Genomic DNA, 20,512 nt, shown 5'->3' with positions numbered 1-20,512 from the left:
GCCCTCATGATTTTATACACCTCTATAAGGTCACGCCTCAACCTCGTACGCTTCTGCCTCGCCGTATAACTCAAAATCTCCAGTCCTGGTAACATCCTTGTAAATCTTTTCTGTACCCTTTCCAATTTAATAATATCCTTCCTATAGCAAAGCTGTATATGGTACTCCAAAAGTAGCCTCGCCACTATGCCAGCATGGTCAATCCACAAACTTTTCTCAATGACACCTTCTGTCAAACATACATTGTCACAAAAAGAACAGTTATCTACATAACATTCTATGGGCAAACTTTTGTCAGATTGTCCTTAAATAGGGTTTCCTTTCGGATATTGGAATTATACATCTCTGAATCTGTAGCTTCTTACTACCACTAGTGTTCCAGCAGTTAAAGTACTTGTAATTACCCTATTTGTGTTCTTGGTTTCCCAGGCCAACAGACAACATTTATAATTTTCCACCAACAATATGATTAACCCCGTTGAAACAGAATAGCCATCTGGAAGATTAGCATGTGTAGCATTGCTAAAAATGACCAACTTCATATCTTCTGGAGCACCCAAGGCTGGAAATTTGAGTGGACATCTGTTCTGAATTTAATTTCTTTAATGTTTTATTTGCTCTCAACTTCCTCAACATTATCATGTTTTATCATAGCCCTCGGTTCCAATACAATGTAACTAGCGTAGATCCAGACTGCGAGCAATCAGTTTAACTGTCCAATCAATCTTCTAAACTGATCTGTTTCTTCCTTTTAATACAAAAGTTATCTTTTTTGAGACTAATTTGTTAGGAATGCAATTAACACAGTCTAAGAAAGACTGTCAATCCAAAGTGACTCTGGACTTATTCTGCTTAACATCTAAGCCTTTATATATATCAAGGGTCTCAAAATCTGACATATCCAATCTGAAATTCTCTTCGTATTTTGTAGAACATCTGCACAGAGAATCGTTGACATGTATTATAAAGAGGTTACCAGTTTCTCATTTTGATACTGGTAGAATATTGATAGATCTGCTTTAACTTGAGTACAACCTACTTTCAGCAAGATGGACTTAACTGAGAAATATCCTACCCTCGCTGTATCATTCAACATGTAAACAGATTTGTTTCCATAGCTTCCCTTCCAATTAGGGAATTCCTGCACTAATAGCATTGTGGGTCAACCCACAGCAGGTGGACTGCAGTGGTTCAAGAAGGCAGCTCACCACCACCTTCTCGAGGGCAACTAGGGATGGGCAAGAAATGCTGGCCAGCCAGCAACACCTACATCCCAAAAATGAATAGAAAATAAAATCACATTGAGCAGTTTTTCCACCGCCTCCGCGCTTACTACTTCAACCGTGAGCCTAACCCTCCCTCTACTGACCCCTTCTCCCGCCTCCAACACACCCCCTCCACCTGGACACCACCCCAAGGCCTCCTACCCTCCCTCGACCTCTTCATCTCCAACTGCCGTCGTGACATCAATCGCCTCAACGTCTCCACCCCTCTCACCCACTCCAACCTCTCCTCCGCAGAACGTGCAGCCCTCCGCTCCCTCCGCTCCAATTCCAACCTCACCATTAAACCCGCAGACAAGGGAGGCGCAGTTGTAGTATGGCGCACTGACCTCTACATCGCCGAGGCCAGACACCAACCCTCCGACACTTCCTCCTACCGCCCCCTTGATCATGACCCCACCCCCGACCACCAAACCATCATCTCCCAAACCATCCACAACCTCATCACCTCAGGTGACCTCCCACCCACAGCCTCCAATCTCATCGTTCCCCAACCCCGCACGGCCCACTTCCGTCTCCTTCCCAAAATCCACAAACCTGACTGCCCTGGTCGACCCATTGTCTCCGCCTGCTCCTGCCCCACCGAACTTATCTCCACTTATCTCGACTCCATTTTCTCCCCCTTGGTCCAGGAACTCCCTACCTATGTCTGTGACACCACCCACGCCCTCCACCTCCTCCAGAACTTCCAATTCCCCGGTCCCCAACACCTCATCTTTACCATGGACGTCCAGTCCCTATACACCTGCATTCCCCATACAGATGGCCTAAAGGCCCTCTGCTTCTTCCTGTCCAGCAGGCCCGACCAGTCCCCCTCCACTGACACCCTCATGCGCTTAGCCGAACTTGTCCTCACCCTCAACAACTTCTCTTTCAATTCCTCCCACTTCCTACAGACAAAGTGGGTGGCCATGGGTACCCACATGGGCCAAAGCTATGCCTGCCTCTTTGTAGGTTACGTGGAACAATCCCTCTTCCGTAGCTACACTGGCCCTAAACCCCACCTCTTCCTCCGTTACATTGATGACTGTATCGGCGCCACCTCGTGCTCCCACGAGGAGCTTGAACAGTTCATCCACTTCACCAACACCTTCCACCCCAACCTTAAGTTCACCTGGACCATCTCTAATACCTCTCTCTTCTTCCTGGACCTCTCTGTCTCCATCTCTGGCAACCACCTAGAAACCGATATCCATTTCAAGCCCACCGACTCCCACAGCTACCTAGAATACACCTCCTCCCACCCACCTTCCTGCAAAAATGCCATCCCCTATTCCAATTCCTTCGCCTCCGCCGCATCTGCTCCCAGGATGAGGCATTCCACTCCCGTACGTCTCAGATGTCCTCGTTTTTCAAGGACCGCTACTTCCCCCCCCTTCAGTGGTCGAGAACACCCTCGACCGTGTCTCCCACATTTCTCGCAACTCATCCCTCACACCCGCTCCCCGCAATAACAACCAAAACAGAATCCCCCTTGTCCTCACGTACCACCCCACCAACCTCCGGATCCAACACATTATCCTCCGACACTTCCGCCATCTGCAATCCGACCCCACCACCAAAGACATTTTTCCCTCCCCACCCTTATCTGCTTTCCGGAGGGACCACTCTTTCCATGACTCCCTTGTCCGCTCCACACTCCCCTCTAGCCCCACCACACCCAGCACTTTTCCCTGCAACTGCAGGAAGTGCTACACCTGCCCCTACACCTCCCCCCTCACCCCCATCCCAGGCCCCAAGAAGACTTTCCACTTGCACATGTTCACCTGCACATCTGCTAATGTGGTATACTGCATCCGCTGTTCCCGTTGTGGCCTCCTCTACATCAGGGAAACCAAGCGGAGGCTTGGGGACCGCTTTGCAGAACACCTACGCTTTGCAGAACACTGCACCTCCCAGTCACGAGCCATTTCAATTTCAACTCCCCCTCCCATTCCTCAGACGACATGTCCATCCTGGGCCTCCTGCAGTGCCACAACGATGCTACCGGAAGGTTGCAGGAACAGCAACTGACATTCCCCTTGGGAACCCTGCAGCCCAATGGTATCAATGTGGATTTCACAAGCTTCAAAATCTCCCCTCCCCCTACCGCATCCCAAAACCAGCCCAGCTCGTCCCCGCCTCCCTAACCTGTCCTTCCTCCCACCTATCCCCTCCTCCCACCTCAAGCCCCACCCCCATCTCCGACCTACTAACCTCATCCCGCCCCCTTGACCTGTCCGTCCTCCCTAGACTGACCTATCTCCTCCCTACCTTCCCACCTACACTCACCTTCACTGTCTCCATCCCCGCCTCTTTGACCTGTCTGTCTCCTCTCCACCTATCTTCTCCTCTATCCATCTTCTATCTGCCTCCCCCTCTCTCCCTATTTATTTCAGAACCCCCTTCCCCTCCCCCATTTCTGAAGAAGGGTCTAGGCCCGAAACGTCAGCCTTCCTGCTCCTCTGATGCTGCTTGGCCTGCTGTGTTCATCCAGCTCTACACCTTGTTATCTCAGATTCTCCAGCATCTGCAGTTCCTACTATCTCAGAAAATAAAATCACCTGCTTCTTTACAGGGTTTCTAAATGCTTCCCTTTGAAATGTTCACCTTGTAAAACTGCAGCTTTTATATTGATGGATTTAATTCCCAGAAGTGTACTACTAAAAGAACTGAAATGACCTTCAAGATTTTTTCTTCTGCAATAGGAGAATCTAAAGTCTTAATTACCACATTTTCCCTTCAATTTCAAGCCAATAGTCTGGCCTTCTGTATTCTATCAGGGAACACTTTTTTTTCAATTTTTTCCATCTGTTTGATGAGGCTGGCTGTCCCCTAAGTTAGTATACAGCAAATTATTTCCACTCTCTAACTCTTTGGTATCCTATATCAAAATAACCTCTAATTTGATTGTACTTACTGAAATGTTTCAGTGATAAGGGATTCTACTTGTGGTATGCCCAGCCTCCTCTGTAGTCCTTGTTCTTGTCAAACTACGAGCTCTATTCACCCTTCTATCTCATTATGGACAACTACTTTAAGGTATCCCCGCCTATGATCAGAATTCCATTTACCATCTTTTCCTATTGTTTCCAATCCACGTATCTTGCCTCCTGATTCTCTGTCTGTCTCTCCCATTGTTACTTACAAATTTAGCTGATACTCCCTGTCTAGCGCCTATTCATTTCTGCATTATCTTGTCCATTATTACTCTTCTCTTTATGATTTATTATTATAGACTCACTAAATCTCAATGCCACATCTACAAAATGCAAGATGAGTTTTTTTATTCCTTAACCTATACTTTCAAGTCCAATACTGAAACTTTGTCAAAATCTCTTGCTAGTGGGAGGCTCAATATGAGCCATGAAAGTGTCTTTGTTTTTTAACATATATCACATTTATTTCCGACTTTTTTACAAGTTTAGTGCATTTCTCATCCCTTATTCCTGTATTCTTTATTAGGATTATTAACCAATAGAAAATGATTGGGCACAGTGCCAAAATAGTTTCAAGATAGTTAACATTTTTTCCCTATAAACTCCTATCTCCTAATGCCAATAACATCTTCATTTTTTGTTTTAAGAAGCTGTGCTGTATTGAATGAATGCAGTAATGTCCGTATTATGTAAATTATAAATCTAAAGCAAATGCCAATTGTGTTTCATGTCTAGTTTCATTTGAGCCTTTCCATAGCCTGCTCAACAAGAAGGAGATTTCATTTGACACTACATCTATGCCAGTAAAGTGGCTTATCCCAACTATTTTACAGGAATCACAGTCTTCAGTGATTTCAGCATGCTGTAATCTCTAAACCTGAAGTTGGTACAACTCGTAAATTTCTTAAACTAACTTTGGTTTCTATTATTTAAAGAATCTAGAGTAACATTTCAACCAAACTACCATTTTTGGAAATGAATCCAAAACCACAGCTTTCATTACTAGACTGAACCTTCTTGCCACTAGTACAGTTTTCTTTGGCTGAACAGTATCATCATCATCATCATCATCATCATCATCATCATCATCATCATCATCTTCCAACATTATGAACATTCTGTGTCATGGGTAATTTTGACAACCGTCTTATTCGATGTGGGACAATTCTTGCGTATTGGTGTCTTAAGTTGTATCTACATACATGTTGTTCATATTCCAGACTTGCTTGGAGTACATTCTTCTGTTGTGGTTTGCTAATTCTAATCGTTTGCATTTGCTAGAGGTACCTCTATCCTCACTCCTTTTCATTATGATTCTCCTTTCATCTTGACATTTCCAGCCTATCATGGGCTAGCCTCACATTGCTGCTATTGTTAAATCCTCCATTCTTTATATTGCTGTTGAATGTTCCATGTCAGCCAGGAAAGGAATGAATGTTTTCACAGGACTTCATGAGGCTCTGACATCTCTTCCAAAAGTGTGCTGCTTTCTGAAAATTTAACTCTGACCGTGTTTAACATCTCAGCTAAACCCAGCAATTTGAAGACCAGCACTGAAATGGGAATTTCCAAATAGAATATTTGTGGTCTTCCATATAGTCTGTTAAATTCATTGTTATGCACTCACCAAGACTCCTTAGACAGCACCTTTTGAAACTCATGACCACTACTTTCTAGAAAGACAAAGGCATCAAGTCCATGGGAACATCACAACCGCAGATTCCCCATCAAGCCACTTGGCATCCTGACTTGGAAATATATTAATCTTCAGCATTGCTGGAATTAAATCATGGAAATGCCTACAACAAATGAATTGCAGCAGTTCAAGAAAGCAGTTTACCACCATCATTTCAAGGGCAAATAGGGATGGGCAATAAATGCTGGCCAGTCAACATCACCCAAATCCCATGAGTACATTTTTTTTTTAAATCTCTAGAATTTGCATCAGCTCTTTAAATTCACCTAAGTCTGACTATGCTTCACGTGCATTTAATAAGTCATCTTTCTTATATATTTTGTCCACAGATTTTACAGAATTTCTACACCTTCCTCAGCATCCAGTTGTTGACCATATAAGCTCTGAGCCTCTGGCCCTCATCTTGCTTCTATTAGGAAGCAGCAGTGCCAAGGCAATACCTTGCTTTTGTCTTGGTAAAGATATAACCTGTGTTGACATATCCATTACATTTTCTCATTGATTGTGAGCTTCAGTTTCACAAAGCATCAGTGGGAATTAATACCCTGATGCTTTGCACTTGTTTCCACTTATCATCTACAAAATAACTCCAATTACATTTTTCTGTCTGGAAAGAACTGTTCGTTTCCAATGTTCACCTTTAAGTAACCATACTGTGCTCTCAATATCAATTCAGATCCAAGCCAGTTAGTGAGGCAGAAACCAAGACACCTTCTTTTTATAGAATCATAGAATCCCAACAGTGTGGAAACAGGCCATTTGGCCCAACAAATCCACATGGCCCCTCCGAAGAGCATCCCACCCAGACCCATTCCCTTACCCCAGCATTTCCCACATCTCACCCAACTAACCTAAACATCCCTGGGCACTATGGGCAATTTAGCATAGTCAATCCACCTATCCTGCACATCTTTGGACTGTGGGAGGAAACCGGAGCACCCGGAGGAAACCCACGCAGACACAGAGAGAATGTGCAAACTCCACGCAGACAGTCACCCAAGGCCGGAATCGAACCCAGGTCTCTGGCGCTGTGAGGCAGCAGTGCTAACCACTATTCAGTTTTATAGCCTCTTCCACACACCATCCCACCTGTTTTTCCTTTCTATCTACCCAGTTAATTAATTGATCAAACAGGTTTTGTTTTAATTTTTTTCATGGGGTGGTAGTGTTAGTAAGAGTATTTATTGCCCATACTTAAATATCCTAGATAAAGTGGTGTTGAGCTGCTTTGTTCAACTGCTTTAGCCCTTGGTATGTAGGGCCACTGACTACTAGTTATTTTGACACCCTTGGCCTTCTAAACTTAAGGGAATGCAAAACAAGTTTATAAACTCCTCATAATTTAATTGTTCAAGCTGTGATATTTTGGTGAATCTTCACTGCACCCTTCCAAGGCTAATTTTCCCAGAGACTTGCTGTCCTACCATAAGAGTAGAACCACAAATGGACATTCAAAGGCTTTAAATAATTGAAGCATCTCTTTTTCCTTACTTTGAATTCCAGGCCAACATTTCATGGAACCTTTTCCACACTGTGTTAGTGCTAGTGTTTAGTGGTTTGTGTACCTGAACATCTAAAGCCCTTTGCTGCTGCATAGTTCCTCACTGGAGGAGGAGGATCCACAAATATCCCCATCCTCAATGATGGAAGAGCCCAGCACATCAGTGCAAAAGATAAGGCTGAAGCATTTGCAGCAATCTTCAGCAAGAAGTGCCAAGTGGATGATCCATCTCGGCCTCCTCCAGAGGTTCCCAGCATTACAGATACCAGTCTTCAGCCAATTTGATTCACTCCACGGGATATCAAGAAATGGTTGGAGACACTGGATACTGCAAAGGCTACCAGCCCTGACGACATTCCGGCAATAGTACTGAAGACTTGTGCTCCAGAACTTGCCGCTCCCTTAGCCAAGCTGTTCTAGTACAGTTACAACACTGGCATCTACAATGTGGAAAATTGCCCAAGTATGTCCTGTACATAAAAAGCAAGACAAATCCAACCCGGCCAATTACCGCCCTATCAGTCTCCTCTCAATCATCAATAAAGTGATGGAAAGTGTCATCAACAGTGCTAACAAGCAGCACCTGCTCAGAAGTAAACTGCTGATTGACACCCAGTTTGGGCTCTGCCAGGGCCACTCAGCTCCTGGTCTCATTACAGCCTTGGTTCAAACATGGACAAAAAAGCTGAATTCCAGAGGTGAGGGGAGAGTGACAGCACTTGACATCAAAGCTTCATTCGACCAAGTGTGGCATCAAGGAGCCACAATGTTGTGCCGAACTTTTACCCTAATCCTAAGGTCTATCTAACCTCCTTCCCCACCTTATACTATCATCCATATGCCTATCTAATAGCCGCTTAAATGCCCCTAATGAGGCCGACTCCACTACCCTCTCCGGCAATGCATTCTACGCCCCTACCGCTCTCTGAGTAAAGAACCTACCTCTGATGTCTCCCCTATATCTACCTCTACTCACTTTAAAACTATGCCCCCTCGTAATTGCAACCTCCATCCTAGGAAAAAGTCTCTTGCTGTCCACTCTATACCTCTGATCATTTTGTACCCCTCTATCAAGTCACCTCTCACCCTTCGTTCTAAAGAGAAAAGCCCTAGCTCTCTCAACCTTTCCTCGTAAGACCTTCCCTTCATTCCAGGCAACATCCTGGTAAATCTCCTCTGCACCTTTTCCAATGCTTCCACATCTTTCCTTTAACAAGGCGACCAGAACTGGACACAATACTCCAGATGTGGCCGAACCAGGCTTTTGTATAGCTGGAGCATAACTTCACGGCTCTTGAACTCAATCCCTCTATTAATGAAAGCTAACACACCATACACCTTCTTAACGACTCTATCCACCTGGGTGGCAGCTTTCAGGGAACTGTGGACATGAACCCCAAGATCCCTCTGCTCCTCCACACTGAAAATGTTTCCGTTAACCCTGTATTCTGCTTTCAAGTTTGTCCTTCCAAAATGAATCACCTCACACTTTTCAGGGTTAAACTCCACCTGCCACTTCTCAGCCCAGCTCTGCACGCCATCAATGTCCCTTTGTAACCTAGAACAGCACTATCCACAACTCGACCCACCTTCATATCATTCATGAACTTACTAATCCACCCTACCACTCCTACATCCAAATCATTTACAAAAATCACAAATAGAAGAGGACCCAGAATAGATCCCTGTGGTACACCACTCGTAACTGAGCACCATGTAGAATATTATCCGTCCACTACCACCCTTCGTCTTCTAAGGGTCAGCCAATTCTGAATCCAATCTGCCACATTTCCCCCTATCCCATGCCTCCTTACCTTCTGCATGAGCCTATCATGGGGAACCTTATCAAACGCCTTACTTAAATCCATGTATACCACATCCACTGCTCTACCTTCATCCACGTGTTTGGTCACCTCTTCAAAGAATTCAGTAAGGTTTGTGAGGCATGATCAACCCCTCACAAATCCATGCTGACTATCACAAATCAAACTGTGCCTATCCAAGTGATCATAAATCCTATCTCTAGAGCCCTTTCCAATAATTTGCCCACCACTGAAGTAAGACTAACTGGCCTGTAATTTCCAGGGTTATCCTATTCCTGTTTTTGAACAAGGGAATGACGTTTGCCTCTCTCCAATCTTCCGGCACTATACCCGTGGACAGTGAGGACGAAAAAATCATCGCCAAAGGCCCTGCGATCTCTTCCCTTGCTTCCCATAGAATCCTTGGATAAATCCCATCAGGCCCAGGGGACTTATCTATCTTCAACTTCCTCAGAATTCCTAGTACATCTTCCTTCCTAACATTGACCTCCTCTAGCCTACCAGCCTGTTTCACAATGTCCTCCTCTACAACTAGGTCCCTCTCAGTTGTGAATACCGAAGAAAAGTATTCATTAAGGACCTCTCCTATCTCTTTAGGCTCCGTGCACAAATTCCCTTTACAAACCTTGATCGGCCCTACCCTTTCCCTGGTCATTCTCTTATTCCTCATGTACATGTAAAAAGCCTTGGAGTTTTCCTTGATCCTATCTGCCAAGGTTTTCTCATGCCCCCTTATAGCTCTCCTAAGCCCTTTCTTCAGCTCCTTCCTGGCTAACTTGTACCCCTCTAGAGCCTTTTCCGATTCTTGTTTCCTAAACCTTATATAAGCATCCTTCTTCCTGTTAACCAGTCGTTCAACCTCTCTTGACAGCGTCTGTTCCCATTTTATGTTACCCAGTTCTTGCCTAACAGAATTATAATGACCCTTCCCCCAATTATAAACCTTACCCTGCTGTATGTACCTATCCTTTTCCATGACTATTGTAAAAGTAACAGTTATGATCGCTATCGCCAAAATGCTGTCCTACCAACAGGTTTAACACTTGGCCCAGTTCATTGCCAAACACCAAATCCAAAGTGGCCTCTCCTTGTGTTGGTCTATCTACATACTGTGTCAGGAATCCTTCCTGAACGCACTGGACAAAATCCGCTCCATCTAAACTATTACAACTAAAAAGTTTCCAATCAATATTTGGAAAGTTGAAGTCACCCATGACTACAACCCTGTGACTTCTGCACCTTTCCAGTATCTGCCTCCCAATCCCCTCCTCCACTTCTCCACAGCAACTATTAGGGGGTCTGTAAAAAAAACCCCAACAAAGTGACTGCTTCCTTCTTGTTCCTGATCTCAACCCAAACTGACTCTGAAGTTATATCATTCTCGAAATGCCTTTCAGTAGCTGCTATACTAGCCCTGACTAACAATGCCACTCCCCCGCCTCTTTTACCACCCTCCCTATTTCTTTTAAAGCATCTAAATCCCGGAACATCCAACAACCATTCCTGTCCCTGAGTTACCCAAGTTTCTGTAATGGCCACAACATCGTAGTTCCAAGTACTGACCCATACTCTAAGTTCATCCACCTTATTTCTGATACTTCTAGCATTGAAGTATACACACCTCAAACCATCCCTGTGTCCACAATTACGCTCCATCGACCACGTTTCTTTATTAACCACCTCACTCCCTGTTGTGTCTGTTGGAAGGCTGAATACCTCATCCTCTGAATTACAAATCCTGTTCCCCACCACCTGACAATCTAGGTTAAACCATCCTGTATAGCTCGAGCAAACCTCCCTCCCAGGATATTTGTGCCCTTCCGATTCAGGTGCAACCTGTCTTTACTGTACAGGTCCCACCTTCCCCGGAATGTGCTCCAATTATCCACATAATGGAAGCCCTCCCTCCTACACCAGCCCTGTAGCCACGTGTTTAGCTGCACTCTCTCCCTATTTCTTACCTCGTTATCACGTGGCACTGGTAGTAATCCAGAGATAACTACCCTGTTTGGCCTGGACTGCAGCTTCCAAACTAACTCCCTGTACTTGTTTTTCACATTCTGTCTTTTTTCTACCTATGTCATTGGTACCGATGTGTACCATGACTGGTGGTTGCTCACCCTCCCCCTTAAGGATCTTGAAGACACGATCCAAGACGTCACGGACCCTGGCACCCGGTAGGCAATATACCATCCGCTTGTCTTCGCAGAACCGCCTGTCTGTGCCTCTTACTATTGAATCCCCCACTACAATTGCTCTCCTATTCTACCCCCTTCCCTTCTGTGCCACAGGGCCAAGTTCAGTGCCAGAGACCTGTCCACTATGGCCTTCCCCTGGTAGGTCTCTCCCCCACCACCCCCCCCCCCCCCCCCCCCCCCCCCCCCCCCCCCCCCCACCCCCACCCCCCACCAACACCCCACCAACACCCAACAGTATCCAAAATGGTACACTTATTATTGAGGGGAACGGCCACAGGGGATCCCTGCACTGTCTGCCTGTTCCCTTTCCCTCTCCTGACAGTCACCCAGCTACCTTTTTCCTGTACTTGGGTGTGACCCCCTCCTTATAACTCCTGTCTATCACCCCCTCAGCCTCCCGAATGATCCGGAGTTCATCCAGCTCCAGCTCCCTAACGCGGTTTGTGAGGAGCTGGATTGGGTGCACTTCTCGCAGGTGAAGTCAGAGGGGACACCAGCAGTGACCCTTACCTCCCACATCCTGCAAGAGGAGCATGCAACTGTCCTAGCTTCCATTCCCTCTACTCGAGATTTCCAGGAGAATAAAAAAAAGCCTTACCTTACCAACCCGCCACATAGTCTTTTTTTTGGTCAAAGGAGGAGGATGGGTGGGAGACACTACGTGTAGTGTTTCGGGTTTAGCCAATGCCCGAATATATTAGGTCCTTCCTGACTCGCGTTCTCTCCACACACCCATCGCTGAAAGCAAGAAGGCCGCTGCTGCACGAGGTAAGTTTTCATAGGGAAAAGCCTTACGTTCCCGTCTGCACCCTGGCTTGCATTCTCTCCACACACCCGCCGCAGAAAGCAAGGCCATCACCAATAAGAGACAATCTAACCACCACCCCTTGACATTCAATGGTGTTACCATCACTGAATCCCCCACTACCAACATCTTGGGGGTTACCATTGACCAGAAACTCTACTGGATTCACCACATTAACACAGTGGCTACAAGGGCAGGCCAGAAGCTGGGAATACTGTGGCGAGTAACTCACCTCTTGACTCCTCAAAGCCTGTTCACCATCTACAAGGCACAAGTCAGGAGTGTGATGGAATACTCCCCACTTGCCTGGATGAGTGCAGCCCCAACAACACTCAAGAAGCTTGAGTGTATCCAGGACAAAGCAACCTGCGTGATTGGCACTATATCCACAAGCATTTACTCCCTCCACCACCGATGCTCAGTAGCAGCAGTGTGTACTATCTACAAGATGCACTGCAGAAGTTCACCAAAGATCCTCAGACAGCACTTTCCAAACCCACGACAACTTCCATCTTGAAGGACAAGGGAAGCAGATATATGGGTACACCACCATCTCCAAGTTCCCCTCCAAGTCACTCACCATCCTGACTTGGAAATATATCGCCGTTCCTTCACTGTTGCTGGATCAAAATCCTGGAATTCCCTCCCTAATAGCATTGTGGGTCAACCCACAGCAGGAGGAATGCAGTGGTTCAAGAAGGCAGCTCACCACCACCTTCTCAAGGGCAACTAGGGATGGGCAAGAAATGCTGGTCGGCCAGCGATGTCCACATCCCATAAAATGAATAGAACAAAAAAGTCTTTCACCATTCATAGTATATTCCTGTTTGCATTCTCAGATCCAAGCTGAACGATCTCATGCTTCCCTGTATTGAATTATATCTACCGTAGATTATGACATCTAACTTCATCCACTTGTGCTTCTGAATTTTTTGTCATTTGCAAACTTGGATCTGCAACTAGCCATTCCTTCATCCACGTTATTTAAATACACAAAAGTCGACCACCACCACCCCACCACCACCCCACCCTCCACCCCAAGCCCAGCCACTCAAAACGCTGGGGATTACCACTTGCCCTATCCATCCAACCAGCAAAGTAACTCTATCTCTACTTACACTCTCCTACCTTCAAATCAATGACTGTTCCATATACACAGTAATGTAACAAGTCCTTGTTAAATGCCAGTGTAGTGCCCTTGCTATAGTATGGTGAATTTCAAGAAATCGTTGAAATCGAAATGTATAAATTATGTATTTTAAAGGTAACATTAATTGCAACATGTACAGAATAATTAGAAAGCGGGGAAAAATCTTTAGTTGTTTAGAAGAAACCCAAGGTATTTCTAATATCATATGTATTGTCCAAATCTTTTATCATTATCAGTGATTAAATTGCATGAAAATTGACAGGATGGATAAAATGATTTCACTTCGTCTAATCAGACTTTAATAAATTATGCATTCTAAATTAATACCAAGAGTCTAGGTAAAGTTATTGTGCAATTTTTCTGTTGTGCGTTCATTCAGCATGTGGAGATTATATCTCACAGATATACAATGCATTAGTGATTAACGTGTAAGGCAAACTCCATGCCATAAATTCATTATTTTGGTTAAAACCTTTAATGAAAGTTGCTTCGTTCTTTTAAGAGGACATATGAATAGAAGTCTCAAATGTACGTGATATAGTACAATGAATTGTTAGTGGGAGTCATATAGCACTACATGGCTTTAGCCAGAATGTCCATTGTTTGATAATGACGGGTTGTTATACACTATATAATTGAATTATGCTGCTGAAGTTCAACTGTACATCTCATAAAAGTGATGAGGATTAATTTCCTGAGGTTGCTATTCTTCGCAGATTATCACATCAATTGGCAATCATACTGGCTTGCTTCTTTCAGCTTCAGATGGTGTTCTCACCAGTTGTTTTGCTGATCTATTTGTTTTTATTATTTGGATCTTCCAGTATGTTCTTTTTTTAAACTTACATTTATGTGTGCATTTGTAATAACATCACATGCTTTGATCTTTCTGCAGACTTTTGATAGGCAATTTCCCAAAGAAATTTTTATTTATTGATTGTTCAGTTTTAGCTCCCACCAGTAATTGGAGTTACATTCAACTCATTTGTTTTGGAAAATGTTTGTCGAACATTTTATCATTGTGCTATAGCTAAGCCCACAAGAAAAATGATATAGAACACATATACAGGAATGTATTGAGAAAATTTTGCAGTACATGGTGAAACAACAAAACGAAAATCTAAAAAAGTTGGTAGTTTTCATAGATGTATCAAAAAAATGGTGGGATGGACTATAATCCTTTAAGAATTCAAATGGGAATCTTGAATAGTGTTACAGCCCTTAACTGAAACTTTTGTTTCAACATAAGACCATAAGTTATTGGAACAGAATTAGGCCAGTCGGCTCATTGATTTTCTCTGCCATGCGATCATGGCTGAATGTTTCTCAACTCCATGCTCCTGCTTCTTCCCATAACCTTTGATCCTCTTACTAATCAAGAACCTATCTATCTATCTCTGTCTTAGATACACTTAATGACTTGGCCTCCACAGCCTTCTATGACAGTGAGTTCCATAGTTTCACCACCCTCTGGCTGAAAAAAAAATCCTCCTCATCTCAGTTCTAAAGGGTTGTCCTTTCATTCTGAGGCTATGCCCTTGGGTCTCTCCTACTATTGGAAGCATCTTCTCCCTGTCCATTCTATCCAGGCCTCTCAGTATTCTGTAAGTTTCAATCAGATTCCCCTCATCCTTTTAAAATCCCTCAAGTACAGACCCAGAATCTTCAACTTGTTTGCAACAGAACATCTAAACACAGTCAAAATTAATAAGAGAGGAAGATACAGACCCACCTGGAATTCCCTCCCTAATGGCATAGTGGGTCAACCCACAGCAGGAGGAATGCAGCGGTTCAGGAAGGCAGCTCACCACCACCTTCTCAAGGGCAACTAGGGATGGGCAAGAAATGCTGGTCAGCCAGCGATGCCTACATCCCACAAAAAATGAATAGAAAAAAAACTTTTATCTATATAATTTGACAGCTATTCAGTTTCCTGCACTGTAACAAGGTAAATAGAATTCAACATGCAACCTTATGGTTAAACTGTTTGAAACTGATTTCAGGTTATTAGTTACACTTCTCTGATGATACTGCAGTACAAGTGATTGACATTCCAGTACATCTAGCAATTTGAGAATATTGTAATCTAGTTGCAATGAAACTAGACTGGAACTCATTAAAGACAGGAGAATTGTATTAAACAATCGAGAGAGCATTAGTCCACTGCTAAACTACATGCATGTCATTTTTTTAAGACTGCATTGTCTAACTGATAAGCAAGTTCTTATCTTGCTTAGGTAATTGTTAATTGTTCCTGAATTAGTAAAAAGAACCATGTTTGCACAAAGAACAAAGTAAATAATTTGCATTTCTACAATATCTTTTGCATCCTCTGGATGTTCCAGCAGATGAAAATTGTCATTGCTGATCTTTGCACATCATCTCGTCCCTTAGCTATTTGATAGAAAACTCAGAATTGTCTGTCAGGGTTTTTTTACCCCACTGGCTGGTTCTTTATCCAAAACATGTAAATTTTATTCCTCCTTCATGAAATATTTGGCTCAGAAGTGTTTGAGTAAAGTTATGGATGCAAATTTCTGAGTGCATAAATTCAAAATATTTTATCCTATTAGCAAATATTCATATCTAAAAGTAAATAGCATGTGAAACTCCTCGAATTGGGGAGAAGTCATTAATAATTAGGAGAAAAAGCACTTGAGAGTTTATAGTTGAAAGGACAATTGAAATTTGTATTTCCACATAACTTTGTTGATCATTGTGATTTGGTTTTAAAGCAAGTACAAGTCATGAAGAAAGATATTCTTTGTACTTTTAAGTTAGATGTGTGTTATGCAGAGTGGATAAGGCCCTAACTTTGGGAAACACATAGAAAGCGCTTAAAAGGATTTCAAATTTTATTAGAAATAATAGGAGACTGTCGTCTGTCTTCATTGTATGTCTTGTCTCCAAATATAATTAAATAGCAATGTGTTTTCTCCTTTTTGCTTGAAAAGTTAAGTTCTCAGTAAATCTTTTAACCACGTCACAATAAACATTTGTCATGTAAAATAGCGTTTGTATTTTTTTAAAATAATTTTCTAATCCAGGTTTGCTTTGATTTGTCAACAGGAGTCAAGGTGACATCCTCTGTGCACGTTTTGAAGCTTATAAAGCAAGCTGGTGACAAAGTAATGGTTTACTATGAGAGGCCTGTTGGTGGACATCAGAATCAACAATGTAATTCTCTCCAAGATAACTTTGGCCAACTTGAGGACACAGGCTTCGGTTCACAGTTTGGTCCACAAACATTCGATGATGAAGGTGTTTTAGACAGTACGGATGCTAAAGACTTGGATTCTGAATTTGAAGAATTAGTATGCCCTGAAATCAAGCCACCACCCACAATAATAAAGGAGGATTTTGCACCAAGTAATCAAAGTCCAAAGCGCTCAGTAGCTACACTTGCTGCAAAACCTTTGGGAACCATATCTCCTATTCTGAATCGCAAGTTAAATTTGGGCAATTATCAGATTCCCCTGAAACCACAGCAAAAAGATGCGGTTAAATCTGTTCAGTCGAAGTGTCCAGATATCCCTGATGCACAACAGCCTAGTAAACCAGTATCAGGATCCACAAATAAACCTCCTGTGCCCCCAAGACCCCAAATTAAGCTTACTTTGGCTTCCTGTGAAACCCAATACCAGCTTGAATCAGGCGATGTTGCTACCGAAAAACTTGACAAACCAATTCCTTCCACCAACAGTGCAGAGAGAAATGTGGAAAAGAGTATAGGCAAAATTGGGGACCAAAATGAAGATCCATCACTATCCAAGTCAGCTATAAATAAACAAGATTGCAAGGAAAAAGTTCCAGAAGCTACTTGCAATATGCGTGAAGGAGCAGAAGATAACCAAATCTGGGAATCGTCAGAGGTCATCTACCGCAAGAGGTTTGGAAAGTGGAACAAGGCAACATGTGTTTTTGAGGTTGAAAGCCACCATAAGTATGTCAATGTCGCAATCTGGTGTAAAGAACCCTTTAAATCGGGTGGACTTATTTGTTTAGGCCATGCAAGTATAAAACTTGAAGAGATAGCAATGGAATGTCTTTCTACAGCCTCACTGGAGTATCAGGCAACTTTCAGGCTAAGTGCTCCTGAACCAAAAGCTGCTGTCAGTAGGACTGCACTACGAAATCTAAGCACTCATAAGGGATTCAATGAGAAACTGTGCTATGGTGACATTACATTAAATTTTACATATCTAAAAGAAGGTGATACAGAAAACTCTAGTGTTCAAGTAGAAAAGGAAAAGGAAGATATTTTACAGGAGGATATTCCTACTTTCAGTAAGGAGGATCTTAGTAAGTTATGCACAGAGAAGAGGCATAATTTCCAAGATACTCAATTTCAGAACCCAACTTGGTGTGATTACTGTAAAAAGAAAGTCTGGACCAAAGCGGCTTCTCAATGCATGATATGTGCATTTGTTTGCCATAAAAAGTGCCAGGACAAATGTCTAGCAACAGAGCCTCCCTTTTCAGTTGCACCAGAAAGAAGAGTTGACTTGGAATCAAAGTCATCCTTTAACAGGTCTACTGGATTAACACGACATATCATTAATACTAGTTCACGCTTGCTGAACCTAAGGCCAGGGCCCAGAGCTCGCCTTGCTGACCCTGGTGTCGATTTGGTAGAGCCATCTCCAAAACACACTCCAAACACCTCAGACAATGAAAGCAGTGACACAGAGACTTACAGTGCCAGCAGTCCTTCCAAAAGACAAGCTGCTAGCACGGGAACCAAGTTACCAGTTAAGAAAGAAGGTGGTCTTGATGATAGTGTATTTATTGCTGTTAAAGAGATTGGCCGGGATCTGTATCGAGGATTACCAACAGATGAACGCTGCCAAAAACTCGAATTGATGTTGGACAAGCTACAAAATGAAATAGACCAGGAACTAGAACACAATTATGCTTTAATCAAGGAAGAGAAGGAGAGCACAGATCCGAGAAAGAAGTTGCTCCTGTCTGCTGCCCTTTCAAAGTCAGGTGAACGACTTCAAGCTCTCACGCTGCTTACAATCCATTATAAAGCAGGGTACGAGGATTTAGAATTAAGTGAGGGTGTATCTTCAGAACAGCAAACAAGAAAGGTCACAAAGCTTTCGGATGACATCTTATCTATAACAGCAGATGAAATTGACATTGCCAGTCAGACAGATGTGCAGTCATTTACTGATGTATCAAATGAGCAAATTATTGATGATGCTGAATCCCTTTCATGATTTCATTTCAATTTCCTGATGATTGTACTGAACCAAATTTACTATTTTGTTGATTTTCCTCCTTGCTTCTGTGCAATAATGCAATTGTTCTTCTGTCTTGTGATTTTGACTTTTAATGTGACTACAGTGTCAACAAACAACACAGCCAGTTCTATGACTTCCTCTTCCCCGTTACAGAAGTTTTTTAGTGAGATATATTTAAATTAATTCTTTTGGTGATGGTACTCTGCAGATGAGTCCACAATATGTCGGGAAGATGGATTTGAAGTCTCTTTTGGGACCATGTTTTAAAATTTGAATCATGTCATAAACCTGTAATTCTTTAAGTTCACCTCTTTTTGTTCTTTGCATAGATATTTCTTTGCCAAATGTGTATCAACATAGCAAACTGTGTGGTGAGCTTTTGTGTCTATTAAAGGTATTTTAGTAAAGCTGAGTTTGCTAGTATATATGTTGTTTCTTTACAGATATTTGGAATTTAAGGGATGACTATTTGGAACCTCAAATGCTTGTGCAAGGGTGCAAAAATGCACTGACATTTTTGTCCTTATTGAAACAGTAATGTGTATTATGAAGAGATGTCTACTGACATTATACTACAGTATGTATTGCATGGTAAAACATTCAGCAAGGTTTACTACGCAGACCTGCAGATAGTTAAATTTTGATAGAATGTGACAATTCAAATCGACTTACCAACTTGTAATTTTTGCACATGAAGGAAAAATAAAAGTTGTTACTGAAGCAGAGAAAGTAACACTAATTAATTTGCAAGGTTTCCGGTTTGGATAATTGAACCCTAGTGTTCCCCACCTCTACCACAGCAAAGTGGAGAGTTGGGTGTCTAGAACATTAGCACTGCCCAATAAATATGATATTGAAACATTCTTGTTTTTGTAACCTTATTTAATTCTACATATAGATAATCTTTTCTTCGTACATGTGTTGAACACAAATTAACATTAGAAGGCCCTATAATGCTGAAGTACTCCAGAAAATTTAAGGGTCAGTATCTCTATTAATACATTTGTAGCTGGGTTCCTCCAGAAGGAAATGCTTCCAGCCATGCCAAGGTTTGTAAGAGGGAAGTCCTGTTTCTGACCATTCATGAGTATTACATACACAATCATTTTATCTGTTGATTGGGCTTGTACAATAGGGCAAGTTAACTTGTTTGATATTGCAAGTTTACAGAACATACCAGTTAGCTTATTGTAAACAAATTTTTAAAAAAGCTCATGAATTTTAATTGCTAACTTGAACTATCTATAGAATCATTAATTTTTATTGCACAGACAAACTATTTGACTTGATCATTCTTGTGTTGGGTCTTTTGAAAGAACTATTCAATTGGTCCCACTTCCTTGATCTTTCCTCATAACACATGCCTTTTCAAGTATTTATATAATTTCACTTTAAAAGTTACTGTTGACTCTGCTTCCACCATTTCAGGCAGTGTATTGTAAATCATAAACTGCTTGTGTAAATAAATCTTTCATCTGTGCCCTGGTTCTTTTGCCAATTACTTAAATCTGATTATTGTGCCATCCACGAATAGAAATAGGTTCTCTTTAATCTTGTCCAGTTTACATTTAAATTTTCTCTAGTCTGCAGAGAACAATCCTAGCTCCTCTAGTCTGTCCGCATTGAATTCCCTCATTAAAGTAATACCATTCTAATAAATCTCTTAAATCCTGTTGTGCATTAATAACCTTGATATTGATGCTTTGGCAGCAATTTCAAGTTTGCTAATGGTACAAAAACTTCGAAGTAGTGTAAACTCTGAAGAGGACAGTTTAGAACTCCTAAAGGACATAGGTAAGTTGATGGATTAGGCATACAGATGGCAGATGGAGTTCAAGTGAAGGGTGATACATTTCAATATGTAGAACATGGGCGAACAATACAAATTA

The 20,512-nt window shown here is 42.5% G+C and overlaps 1 protein-coding gene across 1 annotated transcript in view; it reads left to right on the top strand.

Annotated features, from left to right (window-relative positions):
* pdzd8 (PDZ domain containing 8) overlaps nt 1-19,484 on the top strand; it is a 141,639-nt gene extending 122,155 nt beyond the window's left edge. The window contains exon 5 of the mRNA XM_048608882.1: nt 16,444-19,484. Within this exon, the coding sequence (XP_048464839.1) occupies nt 16,444-18,599 (2,156 nt within the window). The 3' untranslated portion in view covers nt 18,600-19,484. The remainder of the gene's footprint in view (nt 1-16,443) is intronic.
* The last annotated feature ends 1,028 nt before the right edge of the window (nt 19,485-20,512 follow it).

Source organism: Rhincodon typus, chromosome 20, assembly GCF_021869965.1.
Source record: "Rhincodon typus isolate 14 chromosome 20, sRhiTyp1.1, whole genome shotgun sequence".
Lineage (NCBI taxonomy): Eukaryota > Metazoa > Chordata > Chondrichthyes > Orectolobiformes > Rhincodontidae > Rhincodon > Rhincodon typus.
The sequence above is the reverse complement of the archived record's forward strand: the minus strand, read 5'-3'. Positions and strand labels throughout refer to the sequence as shown.